Here is a 26003-nt window from a genome sequence, read left to right as displayed (position 1 = left end):
TTACACGTAATGAATGTACTTTAATAATGAAAAAAATCCTTAAATGAAAAGAAAAACTTAGAAATTATGAAAGTTGTCAAACTATAAACTTTGAAAAACACAAACACCTATATAAACATAATTACATTATCAAAAGCCAAAAAACCATTATAAGCCATTATAAGAAAAATTCTTGGAGCAGTTTTTTCAAGTTTAAGAGAAAAAATAAAAGAAAACCTCTAATTTTTAGATATATAGGTAAAAAAATTCGTCAGAAGGATGAATTAAATTTCATAGGAAGCAAATCATACTGATGACTTTACAAGTTTTTTTATGGCTACTTTGGCTTATTTTCTAAGTCAAAAGGGTTTTGAGTTGACTTTTGAAAGCCTTCAGAGTGTGTGACCTTTTGATGTATAGATCATAATATACATCAGAAAAATAAGATAAAAACATTTGTGGAACTAAAAGGACTTTACCATGATATAAAAAGAAAAAATTTAAGATAAATTAATTTAAAAATGTAAACACAGTTTAGAATTAAGCGTAAACGAAGTCAGCGTGATTACAATTGACAAGTATGTGGGGAAGTCCTTCACACCTTCTGCCTCAGAGACAATACTGTTAATTTATTAAACAATCTATATATTGTTTTTGTATATGAGAAAAATGTGGTTTCAGAAAGCAAGTTTTTTATGATTGTGAGAAACTAGTGATGCAATGTGATATTGTTTAAATTCCACTAGAAAAAAAAGATTGAAAATCTTGCTGTAAAGCATTCTTTATAGAAAAGGAAATGACCTGCACTGAAGGCATACTATTTCATTATCACATACATCACAAATACAAAACCAGTCATATATTTACATAATATATCAGGCCAAAATGAGTGAACTTTTCCTGGAAAGAGTACACATTAGAAAGAGAAAACATTAATAAACACTGTAAAGAAAATACCAAGACTCTCAAGAAAATATGGCAACCATTCCAATAGCTGAGTGCTTCTACTTTCTTTAACAGCTTTCTGAAATGGAGAAGTATGAGTAGTTTGTGAAGAGACATATTCTTTTGGTTTTGAGACAAATCCACTGACTATGTTGAGTGGTCCTAAAGCATGAGGTCATGTGGTCCCCCCGTTTCAGTCTTCTGAGTAGCTGTGCTGTAGGTATCTTTTAGGAGAAACTGATAGAAATGTTTCTACTGTAGATAGATCTGCTATGCAAAAACCATAAATACACAGCTCCAGATAGGAGGAATTACTAATCTTTGTGTCCTACCTCCTCATAAATGTTACTCTTAGAGCTTGTATTAAGGCAAGAGCACAACTTTCGACTTTCTTAAAAAAAATTTTTTTTTGTGGTATTAAATGTAGGGCTTCATACACACAAGATAAGTGTTCTATCAATAAGCTACTTTAGGGGAAAATTTTCACACGTCTGATCACTTAACCTATAGGTATAATAGCAAGTAGATAATATGTTATTTGAGACCTCATCATTTTCGACTAGGTATTTTAAAACTAATGATACAAATTAACTATGACATCATGGGGAGGAATTTTGCTAGTTTTATATGATATTAAGACAAAGGGTAAATATCAATATTGACCCTGATGTACCATTTAAGTACTCTGTTTTTCAACCAGTTCTCATAGACAGCCCAGGCTGGCCTTGATCATCTCTTACTGGAATCCTGAGATTTCAAGAGTTCACCTCTATGCCTGGGTAAATGGATATTTTTTTTCTTGGTTGTTATAGCTGTGATCTGTGGTTTATGGAAAAAAGTTTCAGTCCTTAAGTAGATCTTGGTAAATCTGCTTGACTACATTCTTCAGGTAGTTTTCCTCTAAGGGCACTTTAGAGATAACGGCAGCAATTTCATCATGGCTAGAAAAGACAAAAGGGTATTTTAATTACTTTTCCTGAGAAACTTATACTTCTCTCCAATTCAGGGCTACTCATGTCCTTGGACATTCTCTCTTAAGTTCCTAGGAAGCACAAATGTATATTTCTGTAAATAAGCAGAACATTACTTGAAACTGTATTCTAAAATAAGGAAGAATAACCAATTCTATATATAATTGTAAATATCCTGGTCTAGTTGCTTTTTTTTGTTGTTGTTTGCCTATAACGCTAGAGATTAAACCTAGGCCTTTGTACAGGCTAGACGAGCATTCTACCACTTGGCTATATCTCCAACCCCACTAATGGCTTAAAAAAAAAACAAAAAAACCCAAAAGATTCTGATTTAATTATGTGTGTATAGGAATGGGCACATGGGAGGGCAGGTGCTGGCGCCACCCTGAAGAGGGCAGTGAGTGGCCTGGAGTTAGTTACAGATGGTTGTAGGCTGCTGTACTCTTTGTTCTAATATGTCACCACTAGGTGAGTGCTAGGAGCTAAACCCAGGACTCCTGAAAGAACAGCAAGCATTCGCAACTACGAGCCATCTCTCCAACCCCTTCCACAATCCCTACCCTGTTTTTGTGTTTGCATGCATGCACATGTGTGTTCCTGTGTGTGTGGGTGTAGACCAGAGGTAGACAAACTATGTTTTCCTCAGTTGCTCTCCAACTTATTTTTTGAGACAGGTCTTTTACTGATTGGCTAGATGGGCTGGCTAGTGATTCTCAGGTTGGGCTGTCTCTATCTTCCCAGAACTGGGGTTAGGGGTGTGTACCAACCTCACCCTGAGTTTACCTGTGTGCTAGGCATGGGATCATAGGTCTTCATGTTTTCTGTGGCAGGCTCTTTACCAACTGAGCCATCTGGTCCCAAGTTAATTTTGTCAGCTACAAAAATCCTAAACTATTGTTTGCTGATGACTTTAAGAAGGACAGCTTCTAATATATCACAGTATTATCAAAATAATTCTAAAGTAGATCATGGTCTAATGGGGATGAGCTTGAACTTCTCATCCTGCTCCCTCTTCCTCTAAAGTGGCTGGAGTACAGATGTACAGCACCACCATGGTTGATTTACATGGTACTGGGAATGCAAGCCAAGACTTTCTGCATGCTACCAACTGAGCACATCTCCAGTTATAAAATCTTGCCTGTTTTACAGAGAAGCGTTGAAAACCTGAAGCCATCATAAAAGACAGGACTCTGGCATCCACTCGAAACAGTAATAATACCACTGACTTTAAAAAGAATACTGGAAAAGGAAGACAGAAACAAGTGACACATTTTGCAATGTATTTGCTGACACTCTCAAGGACTTTTGGAATGAATTAAGAAGAGTACAAAAGTAGTTGGACCTCTCGCTGAGAATGTTTACTTACCCAGTCTTCCCAAGGTGATTTTGAATGGTGAATGGTAGTGGGACCAAGGGATAATGGGCCGAGGGAAACAAAGTTATCTCAAACTTTGCAAATGCTGCAGAACTGGAGAATAGAAGCCGTAACCTATAAACACAGACACAAGTAAAAACAGATTTTTCTTTTATACTTGTGTAAGAAACTTATGTGGCTATAATTTCGTGTCCTTATCAAATAGGAAAAATAAAAAAGGGAAGCATCTGGAGCAAGACACCGTGATAGTTATTGCACAGGACAGGGAAAGATTGCACAAGTACGCACATTCATGGCGTGGCTGGAGGTGAGCATGTGATCCAGATCTCAGGCACCTTCAACCTTTTCGTTTGAAACATGGTCTTTCAATGGCTAGTGATGTCATCACCCCCACTAATACTGACCACAGACTTCTAGTCTCCAGAATATTAAGTCAATTATGTTTCTGCTATTTAAGCCACTCAACTTATACTTTATTATAACAGAGCCTAGGAACCGAACATACTCACTCAGTATTATTCACATTTATATGCATTAGGCTATAATTTGGTCCCCATCGCTTTAAAAATTCAATCTCTTCTCCAAGAAGCCTACAATGGTTAACTACCAATGAGAGTTCTTGAAGCATCTAGAAAAATAAACAAACAAATAGACTTTGTAAGTATGTGTGTGTATGAAAAGATCATACTGAAACACTTTATTTTGGGACTTAGGGATGAAGCTTAGTCAGGAGTCCAGCTCTAGTGGCTAGAGAGGTGGCTCAGTAGTTAAGGGCACTAGCTGAATTTTTAAAGGATCTGGGTTTGAATCCTATATCCAAATGATGGTCAAAAATCATGTGTAACTCCAATTTAAGAGGACTTGGACGCCCTCTGCTGGCAACCTCAGGCACTGCACACATCTGGCTCAGACATATATGCAGGAAAAACACCTAAACACATAAAATAAAAAATAAAACTTAAAAAAACAAAGTTGGGGCTAGAGAGATGGCTTGGTAGTTAAGAAAGAACACTGGGTGCTTTTCCAGAAGTCCTGGGTTCAATTCCCAGCAACCACACAGTGGCTCACAACCATTCACAATGGGATCTGATGCCCTAACTGGTATGTCTGAAGACAGTGACAGTATTCTCATATACAGAAAATAAATAGATAAATAAATGAATAAATAAAAGGTCTGGGCCTACTATGCACAAAGCCCAGAGTTTGATTCCCAGCACTGCGTAAATGAGGTATCATAGTGCATATTTGTAATCCCAGCACTTGGGCACTGAAGACAAGTAGATCAAAAGTTCATGGTTGAGCTGGAGAGATGGCTCAGTGGTTAAGAGCACTGACTGCTCTTTCAGAGATCCGGAGTTCAATTCCCAGCAACCACATGGTGGCTCACAACCATCTGTAATGAGATCTGATGCCCTCTTGTGTGTTTGTACATAGCAACAGTGTACTTACATACATAAAATGAATGAATAAATAATAAATAAAAAGTTCATGGTTAACCTTGGCTACACAAGTCAGACTAGGCTACAGAGACATAGTCTCAAAACAAAACCAAAGAACAAGAACAAAAACAACACTACATTATTTTGAATATGAACTAAAGAAGTAAAATAAAATGATCAATGGTGGCATGTAGCTTTAATCCCATTGCTCAACACACGTGCACACACTCACTCACACATGCAAAAAGAAAACCTTTTGAGGTTCAGAGGCTATTATAATCCCCCACATGTGGACAACTGAAATATTTATAATTTCAGGGTATTATTACATATGTAGAATTTCAGTTCTGTTTGTGACTAAGAGGCAAGATCTGAAAGCTTCAGTAGACTTTACCTGGGGCACCTGATGCTGTGTTGTGCACTTCTTCTTCCAGAACTCCTGCTCCTCAATGTACTGGAAAATAAGCTTGTGGACCAAGAGGGAGGAAGGAGGTGCTTTATCTTCTGAATAAGGAAAAAATGAAAATGATATTATTTATTCATCACCTTACTGTATGAATATAATGTTATATAAGCTAGAAACATTTCAAACTAGATGCCTTCTTTATTTTTTTATTTTCAAACATGACCATAACATATGGAGTTATAGAAGCCACTCTATAAAAGTTTAAGCCTAAGCATATATAACAAATTTTTGGTGAAAGCATAAATTTAAATGGATCATAAAATTTCTAAGTTCAAAGCTAGCCTTTCTTTACTATCTAAGTAATTATAAGCATAGCACTTAATTTTTATGATCTGTGGTTTCCTAACTGGTAAAGCAGAAAATAATATCTACTTATAGCATTGATATAAGTAATATAATATATGGTATAGACTGAGTACCCATAGTGCTAATTTCAAAAATAAAAATATTTATTAATCATTATTTAATATCTAGAAGTAATATAATAATTTCTCTTAAAGTCTAATCAGAATTTAGAATACTATACAAGCAGTTTTATGTCTCAAAACACATTTTAAGGACATTATTATACCTGTAGATTACCAATATAATTTAGAGGCTTAAATATTTAGAACTTACCGTCTAACAGAGACTGAAAACTGAGTTCATTAATCGTCCTGTAAGCCTTGTCCAAGAAAGGGAGACCAACTAAGGAGAAACAAAATAGGAGATTATTCTTTCTTATTTCCTCCACATCCTTACATAGCCTATGCTGGCATCAAAATCGTTAGCTGAGGACAGCTCTGGAGTTTAGATGCTCTTGTCCTAACTTCACCTCCTGAATCATAGGCATATATTATCATAGCTGGTTTATGCAGTGCAGAGGACAGAACCCAGACTTTCATGAGTGCCAGGCATGCGCTCTACTAACTGAGCTGTCTCCTAAACGTTTTCCAATACTTTAGAATTCCACTGAAGGTTATTCCTGAATCACATTTTTCTCTGTATATGGCAAAGATCCCCTGATATCATTCAATAATATTGGCTTAGTAGGCCCTTGAAAGAAATTAAAGTGTAAAACAAGGATTTATTTGTTTGTTTGTTTATTTATTCATAACATTTTCCTTCTTCTTTTGATTTTTGTTTTTCTTTTTCAAGACATGCTTTCTCTGTGTAACAGAGCCGTTCTGTCCTGGAACTATCTCTGTAGACCAGGCTGGCCTAAAACTCACAGAGATCTGTCTGTCACTGCCTCCTGAGTGACAGGATTAAAGAAGACCTCTACGTCCATGACCAGCTCAGTTTTTTTTTTTTTTGTTTTTGTTTTTTTATTTTAAAAGAAACTTTAGGACTGGGGTTGTGTATCTTATTTTTGCTGCTGCTTCTTTTCCTTTTTCCTTTTTTTGAGGTAGATTTTTTTCTATGTACTTATGACTGTCTTGGAACTTGTATAGCAGCCTGGCCTTGAACTCAGAGATCATCTGCTACAGCCTCTGAGTGCTAGGATTAAAGGACTATGCTATTGTGCCTGTCTTCAGGCTTGGGTACATCAAACCAATTTATGATCCAGGCTTAGTAGTAAATGTCATTAATCCTAGCACTTGGGCAAATCTGAGTCTGAGGCTAGCCTGGTCTACAGAATGAGTTTTAGCACAGCCATGGCTAAATAGAGAGCTTATCTTGATAAACTAAAAGCATAACACCACACCCCACAAACAAAATAAAACAAACAAACAAACAAACAAAAAAACCCAAACAAATTATGGGGGAAATTATGGGAAATAAAGTCAACACTAACAACAGGGAGGAAAAAAAGCCAAGCCAACAAGTCTGGGTCCTGGGTCACCATCAGTACCCAGAGACTGTATTTTACAACTGAAAAATATTAAGAGCTCCTCCCTCGACTATGATTTCTGTGCAAACATGTTCCTCTCAAGAATCAAATAGGCACAAGGTGCACAGCAGCAGCATTCAGGAGGCAGAGGCAGGTAGATCTCTGAATTTGGGGCCAGTTAAGTATATATACATTCTGAGACCTTGTCTCAAACAAACAAAACATCAAGTAAAGCCTTATGAGAACAGTGGGGCCAACATCTCCTAATCTACTAGCTGCTAATTCGTAAAAAAAAAAAAATTTTTTTTTTTTTTTTGGGTTCTTTTTTTTGGAGCTGGGGACCGAACCCAGGGCCTTGCACTTCCTAGGCAAGCGCTCTACCACTGAGCTAAATCGCCAACCCCAATTCGTCAAAATTTTAAGTTACTTCTTGCTTCTCAGATTCCAACTCTTTCTGTTAAATGGTTTATTATTACTTGCTATGTCCTAGGTACTATAGGTGCATGAGGAAAACAGATGTGAGGTGTAGAGGTTTGGTTCCCAGCACACACATCAGGCTCACAATCTCTCATGATTCCCAGCTTCAGGGCATCCAACAGGTTCTTCTGATCCCTATGGGTACCCACACACACATACATATATACACATGCTGAAAACATAGACATATTAAAATTAAAACGTAAAAAAAAGACATGATCATGACATATTCTGTTCAGTAACTATGTAGTGTCTACAGATTTCTAGCTACTCCGATGGCTTATTATATAGAGAACTTTTTAGGGGATTACAATTTTACCCTCCCTGCCAATGCTCCAGATGGAACCCAAGGAATCAGGTATAGCAGTGCAAGTGCTTTACCACTGAGCTGTATTCTCAGGCTAAAATCAATCAAGAATAACAGCCATTCAAGTAAATTTTCTAACACACACACACACACACACACACACACACACACACACACACACACACACACACACGAGGAAAAATATTATTTGTTAGAGATAATTTTATTATCTAAAAGAACTCAAAACCAGTGTATTTTCATTGCTACTGTTCGTTGTCTTCTGAGACAGGGTCTCACCAGGTAGCAGGTGACCCTGTCCAGCCATGCCACCACACTCTGCTCTACTATAGTCTTAGTTCTATAACACAAAATGTGTTTGTACTGGGATAGCTTAAACTTAGCATGTAGGAGTTCCTGGGTTCAAACTCTAGCAAACTTCCCCAAACTATTATCATTAAAGTAACTTATTCTTCTGAGATTCTCAGCAGTATTGTCATTTGTCAATAGTTACTATTACAATAGAATGTAGGCTTTTATCTTTAGGGCATTCATTTGTCTGTAGAGGATCATTTTAGCTTTACTGCTTACCCTGAGGCTCTCCAAAAGTGATGATAAGTTCTATTGAATCATAAACAAAGGTAAATACCGCTTGTTCATCACTCCACTCGATGATATCCCACTCAGAAAAACTAGAGAATAAACAAGAAAAACAAGTAAGTCTACTCTTCCTTCCTTCCTTCCTTCCTTCCTTCCTTCCTTCCTTCCTTCCTTCCTTCCTTCCTTCGTCCCTTCCCAATGCTGGGGGTTCAACCCAAGAAATTACTAGCCCAAATAAAGAATTTATGATATCATTCAAATAGAACCAATAGTAGCTACTGTTCTTGTTCTCCACTGGATTGGAAAATAATATTTCTATTTAAATAATTTGAATGGTCAGGTTGGGAGAAGGACATACATTTTCAGTCCTAGCCCTTGGGATGCTGAAGTAGGCAGATCATCTTGAGATTTAGGTTGGCCTGTGTTACACAGCGAGATGGTATCTCAAAACACCAGACAAGCACTTTGGCAACACATATACTAAAATAAGAACAAATTAACCCTTGTGCAAGGATAATGCAAAACTTTATGATTCCATTCACACATACACATGGAGACCTATCATCAATGGAATCTTTGTGAGCAATAAGGACCTTTTGAGGAAAAACAACATAAAACAAAACCCTGAAAAAATATATGATTACACAGTCTTGTTTTTTCTTGTTCCTTTGGTTTTTTTTGTTTGTTTTTGTTTTCTGTTTTGAGTCAAGGTCTTACTGTATACTCTGGCTAGCTGAGAACTTGCTATGTAGATGAGGCTGATCAAGAACTTACAACAACTCTCTTTCCTCTGCTCCCAAGTGCTGGGATTACTACTATGTTCAACAACACTTGATTCAATCTTATGTATATGACTCGATCTCGTATCATATATTGGAGGGGAAGGGGATCTATTTGATAAAATGTTAAACATCGGATCCCCTAGAACTGGATTATAGGCAGTTGTGAGCTACCATGTGGGTACTGAGAAATGAACTGGATCTTCTGCAAGAACAGTATATTTAACCATTGAACCAGCTTTCCAGAAATACAAAAATATTTTAAAATATTTTAACCTAACTCATGGCCCTATATGTTTGTTTTACCTTAGGTTTGAAGTATAATGGCTTTTTTGAAAGGTTGGTTAACGGTTCTCAATCTTTGAGGGTCAAACAACTCTTTCACAGTGGTTGTCTAAGACCATTGTAAAACACAGATATTTACATTATAATTCATAACAGTAACAAAATTACAGTTATGAAGTAGCAATAACATAATTTATGGTTGGGGGAGTCACACAATGTGAGGAACTTTACTGAAGGGCAGCTGCTGCATAAGGAAGGTAAGAACTGCAGCTGTAGGTGTTTAAAGGCCATAGCAATTGCTGGGTATTGTGGTGTTAGAATGTGGATGGATATTCTTCAGAAGCTGAGGCTGACAACTGCTTGGACCCAGAAATTCTAGGCCAGCCTGGGCAACACAGGTAAAATCTAACTTAAAACATTAATAATAAACCCCCAAATCCTCCAAAAATCTATAGCAACATATAAGGTACAGGATAGACCAGAAACTGGTGACATTTGCTTTTTCTTACCTCAATTGATCCAGTAATTCTTCTGTTTTAGTTGTTTGTTCTTTTATAAATTCTATCTGAGCAAGGGTCTGCATTTTCTGTGTCTCTACTTCTAAGAACTTTCTGCAAATAAAATCAGGTATTCACAGAAAAACAAGTATTTGTTAGTGAGTTCAGAATAGTAACAAAATGTTTCAGGGATGAGGAGATGACTCAGTTGATAAAAAGTTCCCCTGTGAAAGCTTAGGGAGCTGAGTTTGGATCCCTGGCACCCAGGAAAGACAAGCAAGGTGTTGTTATAGTGCTGGGACAGGTGCTTCAGAGACAGATGAACCCTGGTCTTGCTGGTCAGTCAGTCTAACCAATTGGTAGGCTCCGGGTTCAATCAGAACTTCTGTCTTAAAGGCTAAGGCAGAGGTTGGCTACAGTGGTGCTACAGTGGTGCACACCTTTGACCCCAGCACTGATGGCAGAGGTAAGCAGATCTCTATGAATTCAAAGCCTTCATACTAACCTTGAATTACAGCAAGCTTTATGTCTCAGCCTTCTGACTGCTAAGATTATAAGCATGTACCAACATACCCAGAGTTCTGTCAACTTAATTTCAGTCGAACATTACTATCTGTCAAGTTAATGTTTGTCAATTCAAATTTTATGTGCATTGCTGGTGTGTGTGTGTGTGTGTGTGTGTGTGTGTGTGTGTGTGTGTGTGTGTGTGTGTGTGTGTGTGTGTGAGAGAGAGAGAGAGAGAGAGAGAGAGAGAGAGAGAGAGAGAGAGAATGAATATGTAGCTTTGGCTAGGCCTAAAACGCACTGGGATCAAATCATATGAGCCACCATATCTGGCAACATCATATTTTTTTAACATTCAACTGTTAGCTGACCTTTGAAGTTCCTCTTCCTCAGTTTTCAGCTGTTCCAGTTCTATGAAAACAAAAACAAAACAAGCATAAAAAGGACACCAGGAGAAACCTGAAACACAATCACTTACTTTACTGAAAATTCTGACCTAACCTAATCTCATCTAACACGTAAATGAGCTCAACAGTGCATTTCTCTCTGGCTTTAACACCTTAACTAAATCAGTTACCTTTCTCTGCATCTCGTATTTCAGAATCCCAATCTTCCATGGCATCATTTTTCTCTTCAGCCTCCAAATTCTTAGTTTCTAAGGTAAACATCAAGCATTAGAGGTCAAATGAAGCATTGGGAATATTTCACAAATACACATCTGCCATTAAAGACCTGGGCTATTATTTCAAAGACTTTTGGTATCAGATAAGTGAACTCAGAGCAAATGACAGTGATCTCATCTTATACTTAAAACATTTATTATTATTATCATTTCTCTCTCTCTCTCTCTGTGTGTGTGTGTGTGTGTGTGTGTGTGTGTGTGTGAGAGAGAGAGAGAGAGAGAGAGAGAGAGAGAGAGAGAGGAGGAAGGGAGAGAGAGAGGGACTGGTGAGCACTAGAGGTCAGCAGACCCTTTCGGGAGTCAGTTCTCCTCTAATGGGTCATCAGCAGCTCATGTGGTAAGCACTGCCGATGCTTCTCCAGTACCCGAGAGTCTGGCTCAGGCCAGCCATAACCCTGTAATCTTCCTGCCAAAGTCTCCCAAGTAGCTAAAATTACAGGGGCGCCAGCTGCCCAGTTTGTCTCAAGTTAGCATTGACAATTTTTTCCTTTTTGCAATAGGGTCTCATGTAGCCCAAGCTGGCCCCACCGAGTAAGATGATGATAACTCTTGATCCTCCTGTCTTTGCCTTCTAAGGACTGGGATTAAAATACCTACTCCAAGCTTGAATTTTACCTCAAAAATACTTCCCATCTTCTTTTGAGGTAAGGTTTCACTATGTAGCTCAGGTTGGTTTGGAATTCATTATGCAGACTCTAATTCAACCTTCATAGTGCTTGAGATTACAGATGTGCACCAGGACAAACAGCTTGCATTTACTTATCTATCCAAACCCAAGCTCTTTACCACCATTAGTGCTTAATAAACACATGGCTAATTCACTTCTTATAAAACTATTTAGAGCTCCTTGGAAGGCTGTTCTATGCCTAGTCCTTAACAAATCTAGCTTTTAGAAGACATTCCCTTTTGTTCTCTGTTACTTTATCTCTATCTTCAAACATGTAATTGCTATGAGTTTTCTACGTGTATTAATTTTTAATAGTCTGTTGTTCTTTGTGTATGTGCTTGAACACACATTTATCTGTGTACGTGTTTTAAAGAAACTGTTTTACTCTGTAGTTCAGGCTGGCCTCAGACACACTGCAATCCTCCTGCCTCAGCTTTTCAAGTGATGAGATTAATGATGTGAACCATGTCTGGTTTCTCTTTTTGTCTTTTTACGCCTATTAATCTTTCATATTTTAGCTGAAAAGTCTCTTCTGTATAGGTAAGGCTGCTTTGACCTCTTAACTAGATCAGATTTCTATTGAAGTATCTCAGTAACTTATAAGATCTTCTTCAAAACTTACTATAAAATTACTTTTGAGGGAAGGCTGTTTCGGTGTTTTTGTTTTTGAACAAAGGTCCTATGTACCATAGGCTAGCCTCAGACTCTTGATCCTCCTGTCTCCATCTCCTACAGGCTGAGATGCCAAGCATATAATACCACACCCAGCTTATTTGTTTAGTGTCAATAGTTACTTCATATTAAAATTTCCATATGTACGTAATCTTAATATCGTGGAGGTACAGGAAGAAGCATCAGGTGTTTAAGGATACTCTGGAGCACTTTAGAGGTCAGTATATTCTACATGTTACCCTGTCTGAGGAAAAAAAGTTCCACAAGGGCACAAATAATATTTGGTTTTGGTTACTAGTATGTTCTTATTTCTGAGTACTATCATACAAAAGGTACAAACTCAGCAAATTTGTAAAGTAAGTAATGAGAAAAGAAGCATAGCTGTTGGGTTTTTCTTCTGTTGTGGGTTTGTTTTTTTTTTTTCAGTCCTGAGAAGATCAAATCCAAGGACCTGAAAATACTCTGCCACTGAACTCCACCCCCAGCCTTGTTATTTATATTTGCTCTTGGGGTGTAGAGAGGCTTCTAAACAAACTTATTACTATTTGTAAATGGGTGATTTGTCTGCATGTATGTCTGTGTACCATATGCATGTCTGGTGCCCTCTGAGGTCAGAAGAGGGCATTAGGTCCCCTGGGAATTTAGTTATAGCCACTATGTGGGTATTGGGAATAAAATTTGAGGTCCTGTGGAAGAGTAACCAGTGTTCACAAACTGTTTAGTCATCTCTCTAGCCCTTCTCTCTCCCTTTCTGAAGGACCTCATACTATTCAGGTTAGCCTAGAACACAACAATGCAACACATGCCAGTCCTGAAATCAAGGCAGTCTTCTCGACTTGACCTCCCAAATGCTGGGACTGCAATTGTTGAGCCACCAATACACAACTATTTTTTGTTTTTCTCCTTTTGAAAACCTCAAGTACTTCAGGATGATCTTGAACTTCTGTTCTGCCTGCCTTAACCTTCAGAGTGCTGGGGTCACAGGCATGTACATTCATATCTGACTTCATGAGATGCTGTTGGAGATGGAACTCAGGGTTCTGTGCATGCTAAGCAAACAACACTTAAGCCATACCCCTAGGCACACGCTAAAGATGACAGTGAGGTAAATAAATTCAATGGGAATGAAAATGATAAAGGGAAGGAATCAGTAATTTAAGATTACTGTGAAGACATAATAGAAATCATTAATTTATGTGTTTTTGAAAAGAGACGGTATCTTGCTATTTAGTGCTGTCTAGCCTAGTACTCACTATGTAGTTCAGGCTGGCCTCATTAGCAAATCTTCTACCTCAGCCTCCTGAGTGCTGGTATTACAGGGTATGGTACTACCACACTTGACAAAATCAGTTTAGATGGGAAGATCGGTGTTAGGGGAAAGAAAAGAAGGAAAAAAGAATGTATAAACTTTGTTATTAGGAAGTTTGGAAGATCTAGTCTAGTGGCTTATATTTCTTTTATTATGAAGTATAAAGTAAAATAATAAAGAGGTAAGTTATTTAAAACTATGATATTCATATATTTGTTTTCAATTAAATGCAGGATGCATGTATTAGACACTTTTTCTATGCAATTCACAATGCTAGAGATGTTTAAAAAAATGGAAGAAAACATGCTAATTTTACCTCCATGAAGCTTATAGTTTTTTTTTTAGTATATGTGCTGCCGAAGCGAGCACAGCTTACAATTTTTTAACAATTTATTTTTATTTTATGTCTATCTGTGTGTGTGTGTGTGTGTGTGTGTGTGTACAGTAACAGGTATGCACAAATGTGCATGTGCCTGTGTGTATGTGTGTGTGCCTGAGGATGCCAGAAAAGGATGTTGGACCCCCTGGAACTAGAGTTATGGGCAGTCATACCTGGCCTAGGTGCTGATGGGTTAGTTTGGGTAAGAGAGGCCCATACGGGAGCTAAAAGAACAGCCCAGAAGTAAAGAATAGAATTAGAGTCAGGTGTTGTAATGCCTCAGAGGGTAAGTTAAATAAATGTTTTAGGAAGAAAAGAACAATCAGCAGTGTCAAAAAAAAGGAAACAGACTAAAGACTAGGAACATGAAATATGAGTATGTGGAATTTTGTGATCTTTGAGAAGACAAAGGAAAGCAAAACTAAAAGTTGGGAGTTGAAGCGGCCAAAGAAGATGGTTAAGTAATTTCCACATAGAGATAATTTATCTATTAAAAACATGGACCAATGAGACAGTTCAGCAGTAACGTAAGCCCAAGTTAGAGCTCAGAAACCCAGAATGGAGACACATGAGAACTGACACCCAAAAGCTATCATCTGACCTCCATATGTCCCCCGTGGCACACACACCCTGGGAACACACACAAGAGAAAAGTGTGGGTGGGGCCGGAGAAATGCCCCAGTAGTTGAGAGCACTGACTGCTCTTCCAGAGTACCAGGTTCAATTCCCAGCACACTCACTTCAGCTCACAATCATCTGTCACTCCAGTTCTGGGGATCTGACACCCTCTTCTAGCCTCCATGGTGCAAACTCATGTAGGCAAACACTCATACACTTAAAGTAAAATTTTAAAAAAATCTCATAAATACATAACCTTAAAAGTACATACACTAAGAAACAAACACAAACAAGTGTGATTGAAAAACAAAAAAATCAAAACCCCAGAATACTGAGCATTGAGGCACACATTGTAATGCCAGCACTTAGGAGGCAAGGCAGGAGGACCACAAGTTCAAGAGTAGCTCAGGCAAATTCCAGGCCACCCTGGGCTACGCAGACTCTGTCCCCCAAATAAACAAAACCATACAAGATTATGGCATAGGTTATGAAGAGCTTTGCAAAAGAACTTATTTCTTTGGACATCTCTTCTTTACTGTCACGGATGATGATAGGAAACCAGCTTCTAGTATTTTTACTGCGCTGATTTATTCTGGGGTGTGGGGTGTGCACCACAGCATGCCTATGGAGAACAGAGGGAACACATGAGAACCAGTTCTCTTCTTCCATCATGTGGGCCCAGGAATCAAACCCAGGTCATCAGGCTTGGTGGCAAGCACCTTTATGCACTGAACTAACTCATTAGCCCAAAAAAAGGGTATTACTTTGCTCCAATTTAAGAACTCAGGCTGCTAAAATAGCATAGTTAAGACCAAATTTTCTAACTTATAGTACCATTTATAGAAAATTATCCTTTAAGTTTGTGTACTTTCAGAAGTTGAGCCTAAAGCCTTTTGCATACCAGGTAAGTCGTCTGTCACTGAGCTCTGTCCTCAGCCCCTGAAGGAAAGCATTACTTTACCTATTTCTACTGCAGTGAGACAGTTATTGATCTTCTTAAGTATGGTGTCCATCTCGTTGATTTTTATCTGAAGTTTCCTCTTCTCAGTCTAAACACAAAAACGTTATAGATTGTAAAGCTGAAGCTCCAAAGAATCCTTTAATAGTTCAATTACTGTCACGACTGTGAATGGGCAAATCTTGTTTCCCTTTTTAATCTGGCAATAACAGTGACTGAACATGCTGGTCACATGATCTACTGCTGCCCTTTATCCCTATCCATTTATTTTCAACTAAAGCCAGGCTTACAATTAAATTGCCTAGGCTGACGCTGAACTTGTGATATTCCTGCCTTGGACTTCCTGCGCCACCACACTGGCATGAAGGCAAATCTTGAGGTCACAACTTTTAGTCTGAACTTAAAATTTTTTAATTTAAAAAGACAAATGAATTTTGTCTTTCTCTTTATTATAGCATTTCTTTTCTATGCATGTTTCAGGAACTGCCTTGAGTTCACTGTGTGAGAAGAGCTAGTTTTCTCTAACGGATGGCTCTGTCTGTGCTGCTGCTATTGAGACAGGTTCTTTTTTTTTTTTTTTCTTTTTTTCGGAGATGGGGACCGAACCCAGGGCCTTGCGCTTGCTAGGCAAGCGCTCTACCACTGAGCTAAATTCCCAACTCGAGACAGGTTCTTGCTATGTGATCCAGAACTTATGGCAATCCTCCTGCTCAGCTTCCTGTAGGTATATGCACCAGGCACAGCTATTTTTGCATTTTTATTTCTATACAGATGACACTGTATACCATACTTCCTGTACTTATTTGCTGGTACTTACTAAGCAGAGCTAGGCTACCGTGCTTGGTCTTATGTACACGTGTATATGCTCATGCTCACCGGCATGAGCACCCTACTTCTGTCTCTCAAATGGGAGACTGAACAAATGCTAAGCAAATGTTCTACACTGAGCTATAATCTCAGCTCCATGTGTAAAGCCTTTGTAAAAGAAAAAGGATAAACACATGCACATACATATGCAACTGAATATGGATATAAAGAAGATAATACTGCCTTCTGTATGAATAGGGACACAGAATCACAAGTATTTTATTTCAATATGTAAAATGGATGACAATATATGAGACATAGCCCATAATAGTAACTATATTTCATTTTACTTCTAATGCCCAAGGTTGAAGTTTTTGGTTATTAGAACCTCACTTTTTATAAACAAACTTTTATCCAAGCCTCACTTATGTATCTCCTAAGAAGCATTTCATATCTACTATACATTACTATATGTCAACCATCCCACATTACCTCAGCTGAGTGCACCAATTTGCTATACAGATCCACTTTTCCTTGGTGAGTGAAGACTTTCGTCATCTTGGTATAACGTGATTTTATTTTGTTAAGGTAAATTCCATAGGTCTTCAGCTGTATGAGAAAGTTAAAGAATACATTTTACTAAAAAAAACCAACAAGTCAGATAAGGTAAGTAAGATCTGTTCAATTGCCTGTGCTGTGCTTTGCCTAATCTAGATTCTGATCCTAAGGCAAGAACTTTTCATTTGCAAATTGGTAGATGTGAAGTCATATGGACCAGGTTGGTCTTATACGCATGCTCTTCCAGCTCCTGCCGTTAAAGAGCTGCGATCACAGGTGCTTGCCACCACACTTAGGATCTGCATATCTATTTAAAAATATAAAAACTTCAGTTTTGATTCTTTCACTTATTCATTTTATAAACTAGAAAATGACTGGCTCTTAATTAACAAAACATGATTATATATGAGGACATAAGTAAAATGAACTAATAAGTAGCTAACCAATTAAAGAAAATCTTCATTTAAATCTAAGGAAAATGCAAATAAAAGGCTGGGAACATCCTATATATTTCTTACATGTTAAATTAGACATCAAGCATTAGAAAGGTTATATTTAACAATTACTTGGTAATAATTAGATAAGACCACAGCAACGCATTAGATCTAAGACTAAAGAACTCCATACTATCAAGTAACAGTTCTTTTTTGTTTGTTTGTTTGTTTATTTGTTTTGGAGACAGGGTTTCCTTGTGTAGTCCTGGCTATACTGGAACTAGCTCTATAGTTCAGGCTGGCCTTGAACTCAGAGATCCACTTTCCTCTGCCTTCCAAATGCTAGAATTAAAGGTTGAGTGTGCCACCACAGTAGGCTAGGCAACAGTTCCAAATGTATCAAAACGTGTCAATTCTTATTCAGAAAATAGAATAAAAATACCTCTTCGTCAGAGTAGTCTTTCATTTTTTCCCACAAGTTCCTATTTACATCCACCAATAGTTTATCTTGGTTCAACGCAGATACCTTCAATCTAAAATAAACAATGTTAGTACAAGATTTAGAATTCTGCTTGAATAAGCCAGCTTAAACATACAGCCAAACAATTATTTCTAGGGTTTTTTTTTTCTACACAGGAGGACTAATTCACTCAGGAAACATAGCTAGACGATTATTCAACATTTAAAGAACAAAAGTTAAGAATGTCACAATGAGCCTAATGTGGTTAGGCACACCTTTAGTACCAGCACTTGGAAAGCAGAGACAGTCCGATCTCTGTAAACTCAAGGACAACCTTGCCTACAGAATGAGTTCCAGGATAGCCAGGGCTACAAAAACAAACCCTATCTTGAAAAACAAACAAACAGACAGACAGACAGACAGACAGACAGACAGACAATGTCCCGATGATGCTGGGAAGAGGGATAGATCTCAGGGTCAGAGAGGCCAGAGTCCACTGGAGAACCCAGGGGGCCTTGGTACCTTTGGGGGATGGCAGGACTTGGAGGGGGTGGAGAAGGCAGTAGGAGAGAGTAGCACCCGGATTACTAAGGTTCTAGCTTCCAGGATCTTCAGCAAGAAAAAAAGGGGGCAAAGACTTGATTTTGAGTCTTAGGATAGCTCTAGGCTGAGCCCCCGAAACTTTCAGCCTTTGTGGGCCTGGTAAATCAGGCCAGAGGTCCCAAACTCTCGTCCTCCCACCCTTGAATTCCCAAAATTCCCTCAATGGCTTACTCCCACAGCCCATGAAGGTTTCCTTCTGCTTGCTCTGTCTCCCCAATACATTTTGGGATCCACCACTTCCTTGCAGCTTAGGTTCTAAACTCAAGAGGTCAGCATCCCAGCAAGTGCAGCAGCCTCTGGAGGCAGTTCAGGCTCACTTCACCAGACCCCCAATCTTCACTCAGCCAGCAGCTAACCAAGATCCTCTAGAGACCTTGACAGATAATATCAGCCCTCACTCCCTAGGGTCTCCTCTCCATAACTCTGGCCAATCACTCTGAAAATTCAAGCTTCCCACCCTTGCAGGCTCCCCACCCACACCTGGACACCCACTGTACTACTCTGCACATCCATCTGCTCTTAGAGTTTTTTGGTTTTCTTTTGTTTTTCCTTCCTCCTCAGTACAGGGATTTGGCTTTTCCAGAAATGACTGCCCCTGTTTCTCCATAGACTATACTACATATGTCAAGGCTAATACTTACAAAATCCCAACCCCCCTCCAGGAAGGCACCTTCCTACTACTACCTGTCCATTGCCTGTATTATTTATTGTTTTATGCAAAGCAGATACTGCACATATTAAATTATATAAGACGGCTGCATTTGCAATTGAGGAATGGTATACACTTGTACTCTTAATACTTCAGAGACCAGGGCAGGAAGATTGCCCAGAATAGTCAGCCTAGACTTCAGTCTCTTGAGGCACTGTCTCAAAAGAACAAGATAGAAAAGTACTTATAAATAAGTACTAATTTTAGTGGTTAAGAGCTTGCTATTCAGAGGACCTGAGTTCAGTTCCCAGCACCCATGCTGGACGGCTCACAATGTTATTAACTCCAGTTCTAGAGACACCAACATCTGGCTTCTTTGGGCATCTGTACTCGCTCCCCCTCTCCCTTCTCTCATACACACACACAATTTAAAACAATAAAAATAAAATTTTAAAGTAAAAAAAATAAAAAAGAAGTGTTACAAATCAAAAGCTTTCTAACAAGGAGTCCTACATCACACTATTTGCTTACTGTAAGTGGAAACACATTGCTTTCAAGTTTAAGATGTCATTGTATAACTGCTGTGAAGTTGTAGTTGGTGTTTTAAGTAAAAGTTCTCAATTTACCCCAAAGTTTATCAAACTTTAACAAAATAGAATTTATAAAACACAGCAAAGTTAAGCTGTGATTCTTAGATAGTATGAGCTATGAAACATGAGTTCCTGACTAGCCTGGCACAATGAGACACTGTTCAATAAGAAAGCTGCTATAATTTCAATATTCACTAATAAATAGAGGAAGTAAATCTCTAACAAAGATATTTGTGATACCGAAAATTAGGTATACCCTCATGCATATTTATGAAAATGTTCCACTGAACTATATCCTCGACACATAGGTACAAAAAAATCAAACAGAACAAATCTAAACCAACTGCCACTCTTTTTTTTTTTTAATTGGATCTTCTTTTTAAATTTACATTTCAAATGTTATTCCCTTTCCTGGTTTCCCAGACATAAGCCCCCTATCTCATCCTCCTCCCCTTCTTCTATAACGGTGTTGCCTTCCCCATCCACCCCCTCTCCTGTCCCCTCCTCCACATTCCACTACACTGGGGGTCCAAGCTTGGCAGGACCAAAGCTTCTCTTTCCATTGGTGCCCAGCAAGGCCATCCTCTGCTACATATGCAGCTGGAGCCATGGGCCAGTCCATGTATAGCCTTTGGGGTAGTGGTTTAGTCCCTGGGAGCTCTGGTTGGTAAGCTGCTTCTTTTTAAGGTTAGATTAATTTTCTTTTTTTTTTAAAGCTTTATGTATTATATATATTTGTGTGTACTTGAAGGAGCTTATGTACACTAGGTGCATGAAAGAAACTAAACAATTACGAGGGCATCGATGCCCTGAACTGGAGTTGCAGGCGGCCGTGAGCCGCTTATGCTCTTCCTCACTGAGCCACCTGTCGAGGCTCCTCCAGTTCACACTTTACAACATTAAGAATCTTATCTGTCTTATTCAGTGATGAACCCTAGAACTAATATAGATTGTGGCAGTGCTGAATAGATAGATATGCTGAATGAACAAGAATCAGACAAAATTGGTGTACCATAATTTTTTTTTTTTTTTTTTGGTTCTTTTTTTCGGAGCTGGGAACCGAACCCAGGGCCTTGCGCTTCCTAGGTAAGGGCTCTACCACTGAGCTAAATCCCCAGCCCCTTGTACCATAATTTTTGTTTGTTCCTTCTTTTCCCCTTGTTTGTGTGAGTATACAGTGTGTATATGTGCACATTAGTGTGTCTATGGGCATGTGTGGAAGTCAGAGAACACCCTCAGATACCAGCTGTTTAAGGCCCAAGTCCCTTCTTTGCTTTCTGATGCTGTATATAGCGGGTTACATGACCCTTGAACAGCTAGAGTCTCTTGTCTCTGCCTCCCATCTTCCGGTAGGAGGTTCTGAATTAAAGATGCTTGTGCTATTATTCTCACGGCTTTCACACTGGTGTTAGAGGTCTGACCTCAGGTCCTTTAACCACACCAGAGGACCTCGCTGCATTTGTTTGTTCTTCAGGAGATAGGGTCTGATTACATGGCCCCGGCTGACCTGGAATATAGTTATCACTGGACGGCTATGAACTCACCATCTTTTTTCGTTAGTATGGAGATTATAGGTATATGCCTTATATCCAGATGAAATACTGACTTAACAGTTTTATTTTAAATTTCTTTTAAAACTACATAAGTAAGGCTGGAGAGACGGTCCAATGGTTAAGAGCACTGACTGTTCTTCCAGAGGACCAGTTCCAAATCCACCCGCATGGCAGCTCACCATGCAATTTCAATTTCAGGGAATTTGAAGCCCTTTCTGGCCTCCATGGGCACTAGGCACACATGCATACATGCAGACAAAATACCCACGCACATAAAATAAATAACTTCAAAACTACATGATTTTTACAGCTAAGGATATAGCTCAGCAGTAGAGAAATTAAATGCCTAGCACTAAAGTCCTTAGGTCAAGCAATGCCCAGTATCACACACAAATTGAACAAAACAAAACAAAAAAAAAAAAAAAAAAAAAAACCATAACACTTAAAAGTTATTTTTTATATTGTGTCAAAAGTAATTGGAAAGTACTAAAATAGCATGAAATAAACATTATTTTGAATTTTAGTTTATCTTAAGAAAAGTAGATTTATAATTATAAATCTGGGTGTACTACTTACAAAGATCCAAGATTGAGCTATCTTCTAAGTAAAATTATATTCTTTTATGTATGTAAATTGAGGGAACATGTAGCAAAAATTAGAAACACCGAAATAACTTTGATTTTGAATACTATACAATTGTTATTACTATATTTTTGAGACAAGATCTCGCTTTGCAACCCTGGGTGGCCTTGAATTCTGAGATCTGCCCTGCCTCTGCTTCCTAAGTATTAAAACGAAAAGGCCTATGCCAGCATATCAAGTTATATATACAATTATTTTTTGCAGAAAAGATATCATGTAGACCAGAATGGCCTGGCTTTTTTGTTTCTTAAGATTTATTTATCTATTTGCATGAATAGATGTGTGTATCTTTGGGCTTGAAGGCCAAATGGGCGTGATGTCTGACTTACTATGTGGATATTGGAATCAGAGCTCTTACCCTCATGACCACACAGCAAGTGCTCTTAACCATTAAAGTCATCTCTACAACCTCATGGCCTTAAACTCAGGATCCTCCTCTCTCCACCTCCCTTCCCAAATGCTGGTATTATAGTCATGAACCATAACACCCAGTTTACAAACCCAAAATTAAAGTGTGGCAGTTTACAACTTGAATCTGGCACTCACAAAGCAAGGGTAGGGGTATATCCTGTTTTGAGTCCAGCCTGGTCTACATAGAGAGTTCCAGGACAGCCAGGGATTCACAGAGAAACCCTGTCTTTCATGGGAGGTGAACAGCAGCATATTATATCCTTTCGAAGATGTTCTGTTTTAACTAATTTGTATCATAACATAATAATTTCAGTTTATCTTTTTATTCATCATGATATAAAACATTTTGTGTAAATAATGGCTATTGCTCATGGTATCCATTAAATAGATATCATTACTACTTTATGAAGAGGAAAAGAAAAGTAAATAACTATTCAAGGCTATACAATATTATAGGTTGAACTGGGTTTCTATTCCTGTCATACTGGTTGTTAATTCCATTCATTTTTTTCACAGTGCTGTTGTTCTAATTAAAATACCAGACCCTCAAAACACAATTACAGGGAAATAAATGTAAACTTCCTTACTCTTCAATCTTCTGTCGAAGAAGCTCACAATCTTCTCTGTAAATTTGTATCTTGGGTCCGTAAACATATTGTCTCAACATCAGATCTTCTGTGGTAGGTAATGTGTTTATAGTAAACTTTAAAAAAAGTAATCAATGAATCAGAATTGATACCTTTTTATTTTAAAATCTAAGATAGAACCTTACTATGTAGTTTAGGCTGGCCTGGAATGTGTGATCTTGGCCTCTTGCTTATAACACCATGTCTGGCAGAACCAGATGTTGATTTTTGTTCTTGTACAATTTTGGTTTTTTTTTTTTTTTTTTAAATAGAGGGTCTATACGGAACTCTCACTGATCTCCTGATCCTCCCAAGTACTGGAATTATAGAAGTACCTGATTTATACCTAGCTCAAAATTGGCATTTTAAGGACAAAAACAGATACAAGAACAAATTCAAGTTTTAGAGTGTCTATTTCTTTTTTTTTTTTTTTTTTTGGTTCTTTTTTTCGGAGCTGGGGACCGAACCCAGGGCCTTGCGCTTCCTAGGCAAGCGCTCTACCACTGAGCTAAATTCCCAACCCCAGAGTGTCTATTTCTTAAAGTCAAACAAACAGTTCAGTATAGGGAACATGAGGTTCTTGGTTCAAAATCCATTCTTCCACAGATGTTCAGTTAAGCTAAGAATATTGACTTATAGGACTGAAAGTGGTTTAAAAATAATCATGAATTATTTTAAGAAAAATCAAGGGTTAGCAAGGTGGCTCCCATAAATTGTCCTCTGACCTCAAAGCATGTACATGCATGTACACATATACATATACATGCAATAGACAAATGTAATTTAAAAATCAATACCTCAAAATTTAGCTAACCAGGAACCACTTTACTTAGAAAGGAGGAAAAAACAAAAAACAAAACAAAACAAAAAGGCAGTAGTAGTGGCTCATGCCTGCCATTCCAGTATTTAGGAGACTTGACACAAAAGGACCTTGTCTTTGTGAGTTCAAAGCCATCTTCTGCTACATAGTAAATTCCAGGGTACCTTAAACTAGAGACCTTATCTCAACCAACCAATCCATCCACCCATTAAAGAACAGTTTGTTATGTTTTACAACTCTAGTTTAAAGACAAATAAACATAATCTTGTTTTGGAAAAAATTAACCTAAATAAGCCTTTTAATTTCATTACTATAAAAAAATCAAATACCACTTCATTCATTACTTACAAGCAGTACAGCACATAATATGTTATTTCAACACTCTAAACCTTGGACTTATCTATTAAGAAGCTGGGAGATAAGTAAGCATGAGGACTGTGTTCAGTCCCCATGACCTAGGTGTGTATATTTCGTTTGCATGTATGTATGTATGTATGTATGTATGTATGTATGTATGTATGTATGTCCATCATTCATGCCTGGTGACCTAAATAGCCAGAAGAGGCTGTCAAATCCCCTGGGAATGGACTATACAGTTGTGAACAGCCATATTGGAGCTGGGACTCAAACCTAGATCATCGGCAACAGGAGAGACTGCTTTTAACAACTATTCCATCTCCTTGGGCCCCTCCAGCTATTTCTTTTCAGACAAGGTCTCACAGAGAGTTGGTGGCCCTTGAAATATACATGTAGTCAAGGATGACCTTGAACTTGTAATCCTCCTGGTTGTATCTATCAGGAACTGGGATTATAGATGTGGGCCACCACATCCAGCATAGTGTCAAAATTATTTTTTATTTTAAATTATATTTATTTATTATATGTGTGGCTTGCAAGCCACAGCACGGATGTATAAGTCACTTTTCTTCTACCATGTAGGTTCTGCAGAATCAAACTTAGGCAGTCAGCTTAGTGTCAGATACCTTTACCCAATATGTCATCTCACTGGCTCAATTATCAGGTTCTTATTTGTTTGTTTGTTTGTTTGAGAAATGGTTTCACTGTGAAGCCCTGGCTGGCCTTAAATTCACAGAGATGGGCAATGTCTTTGCCTGTAAGTGTTGAAGTTAAAAATTGGCTACAATCTTCTTTAAGAACTTCTTAGAGTTCTTAAAAACTTGGGGATTTAGCTCAGTGGTAGAGCGCTTGCCCAGCAAGCGTAAGGCCCTGGGTTCGGTCTCCAGCTCAAAAAAAAAAAAAAATTTTTTTTTAATGCATAAAAATCAAAATTATGTGTACTGACTCAAAACAAAATGGCGATAGTAAAATGTTGATTGTGTTTTCTAAACACTGGTACTAAATGAAATCAAGGTTCTCTGTAAAAGAACAAGAAAAGAAAGTTATAAAAATATTACATGACATCTCCATTCAATATAAGGCCAATCTCTTTTTCTTTCTTTTTTTGCTTGCTAGTTAAGAGCCCTTGTTGCTCTTATAAGGGACACAGATTTGGTTCTGAGTACCCCATGGTAGCTTACAACTATCTGTTAACTGCTGCCCCAGGGTACCTAATGACCTCTTCTCTCCTCCTCAGGCATTGCATAAATGTGATCCACAGAACATGCATGAAAAAAAAATCAATAAACATAAAAGAAAAATAAGTTTTAAAAAGGTAAAGCCTACAATCATGCTAGTAAATGGCAGAGGTGCCAGTGAATAAAAGGTTCATGCACTGTGGAACAGATTGGATAGTTTTTATTGTTGTACTTAGTGGGCGGAGTAATTTGTTGCATCTTGAATTAGAGATTCTGTGTACAAGCCATTTTTACTCATTTTGAATAAGTGTACAACTTCTATATAAACAACACTTGGTATTTCTGGCCAAGGAGTTCTTCAGCCTAATTATACTTTGTGGGTTACAGAACTTTAGCTTGAACCTCTCCATAAACAGCAAGGATCGGGGATGACTATAAAAGCACCCTCTGCCAGTGCAGGCAGCTGAGTTCCTACAACACACAGAAATATGAGGTAGCTACAAACATTGTCTACGAAGGTTAGAAACATCTCCACTCCCACCAAACACGTTTCCCACTTCTACTCTTCAGAGACTCTCAGTAATCCAAATTTTGGG

At 38.1% G+C, this 26003-nt stretch overlaps 1 protein-coding gene across 1 annotated transcript in view; it reads right to left on the bottom strand.

Annotated features, from left to right (window-relative positions):
• Knl1 (kinetochore scaffold 1) overlaps window positions 1–26003 on the bottom strand; it is a 61814-nt gene continuing 35811 nt past the window's right edge. The window contains exons 12-24 of the mRNA XM_032903949.1: window positions 23014–23129; window positions 17961–18051; window positions 17019–17135; window positions 15723–15810; window positions 11012–11089; window positions 10806–10845; window positions 9943–10044; window positions 8361–8461; window positions 5794–5862; window positions 5104–5213; window positions 3780–3898; window positions 3262–3384; window positions 1–1865 (exon numbers count right to left, since the gene is read on the bottom strand). Of these exons, the coding sequence (XP_032759840.1) occupies window positions 1766–1865; window positions 3262–3384; window positions 3780–3898; window positions 5104–5213; window positions 5794–5862; window positions 8361–8461; window positions 9943–10044; window positions 10806–10845; window positions 11012–11089; window positions 15723–15810; window positions 17019–17135; window positions 17961–18051; window positions 23014–23129 (1254 nt within the window). The 3' untranslated portion in view covers window positions 1–1765. The remainder of the gene's footprint in view (window positions 1866–3261; window positions 3385–3779; window positions 3899–5103; window positions 5214–5793; window positions 5863–8360; window positions 8462–9942; window positions 10045–10805; window positions 10846–11011; window positions 11090–15722; window positions 15811–17018; window positions 17136–17960; window positions 18052–23013; window positions 23130–26003) is intronic.

This window comes from Rattus rattus, chromosome 5 (assembly GCF_011064425.1).
Source record: "Rattus rattus isolate New Zealand chromosome 5, Rrattus_CSIRO_v1, whole genome shotgun sequence".
Lineage (NCBI taxonomy): Eukaryota > Metazoa > Chordata > Mammalia > Rodentia > Muridae > Rattus > Rattus rattus.
This window is presented reverse-complemented; position numbering and strand designations above follow the sequence as displayed.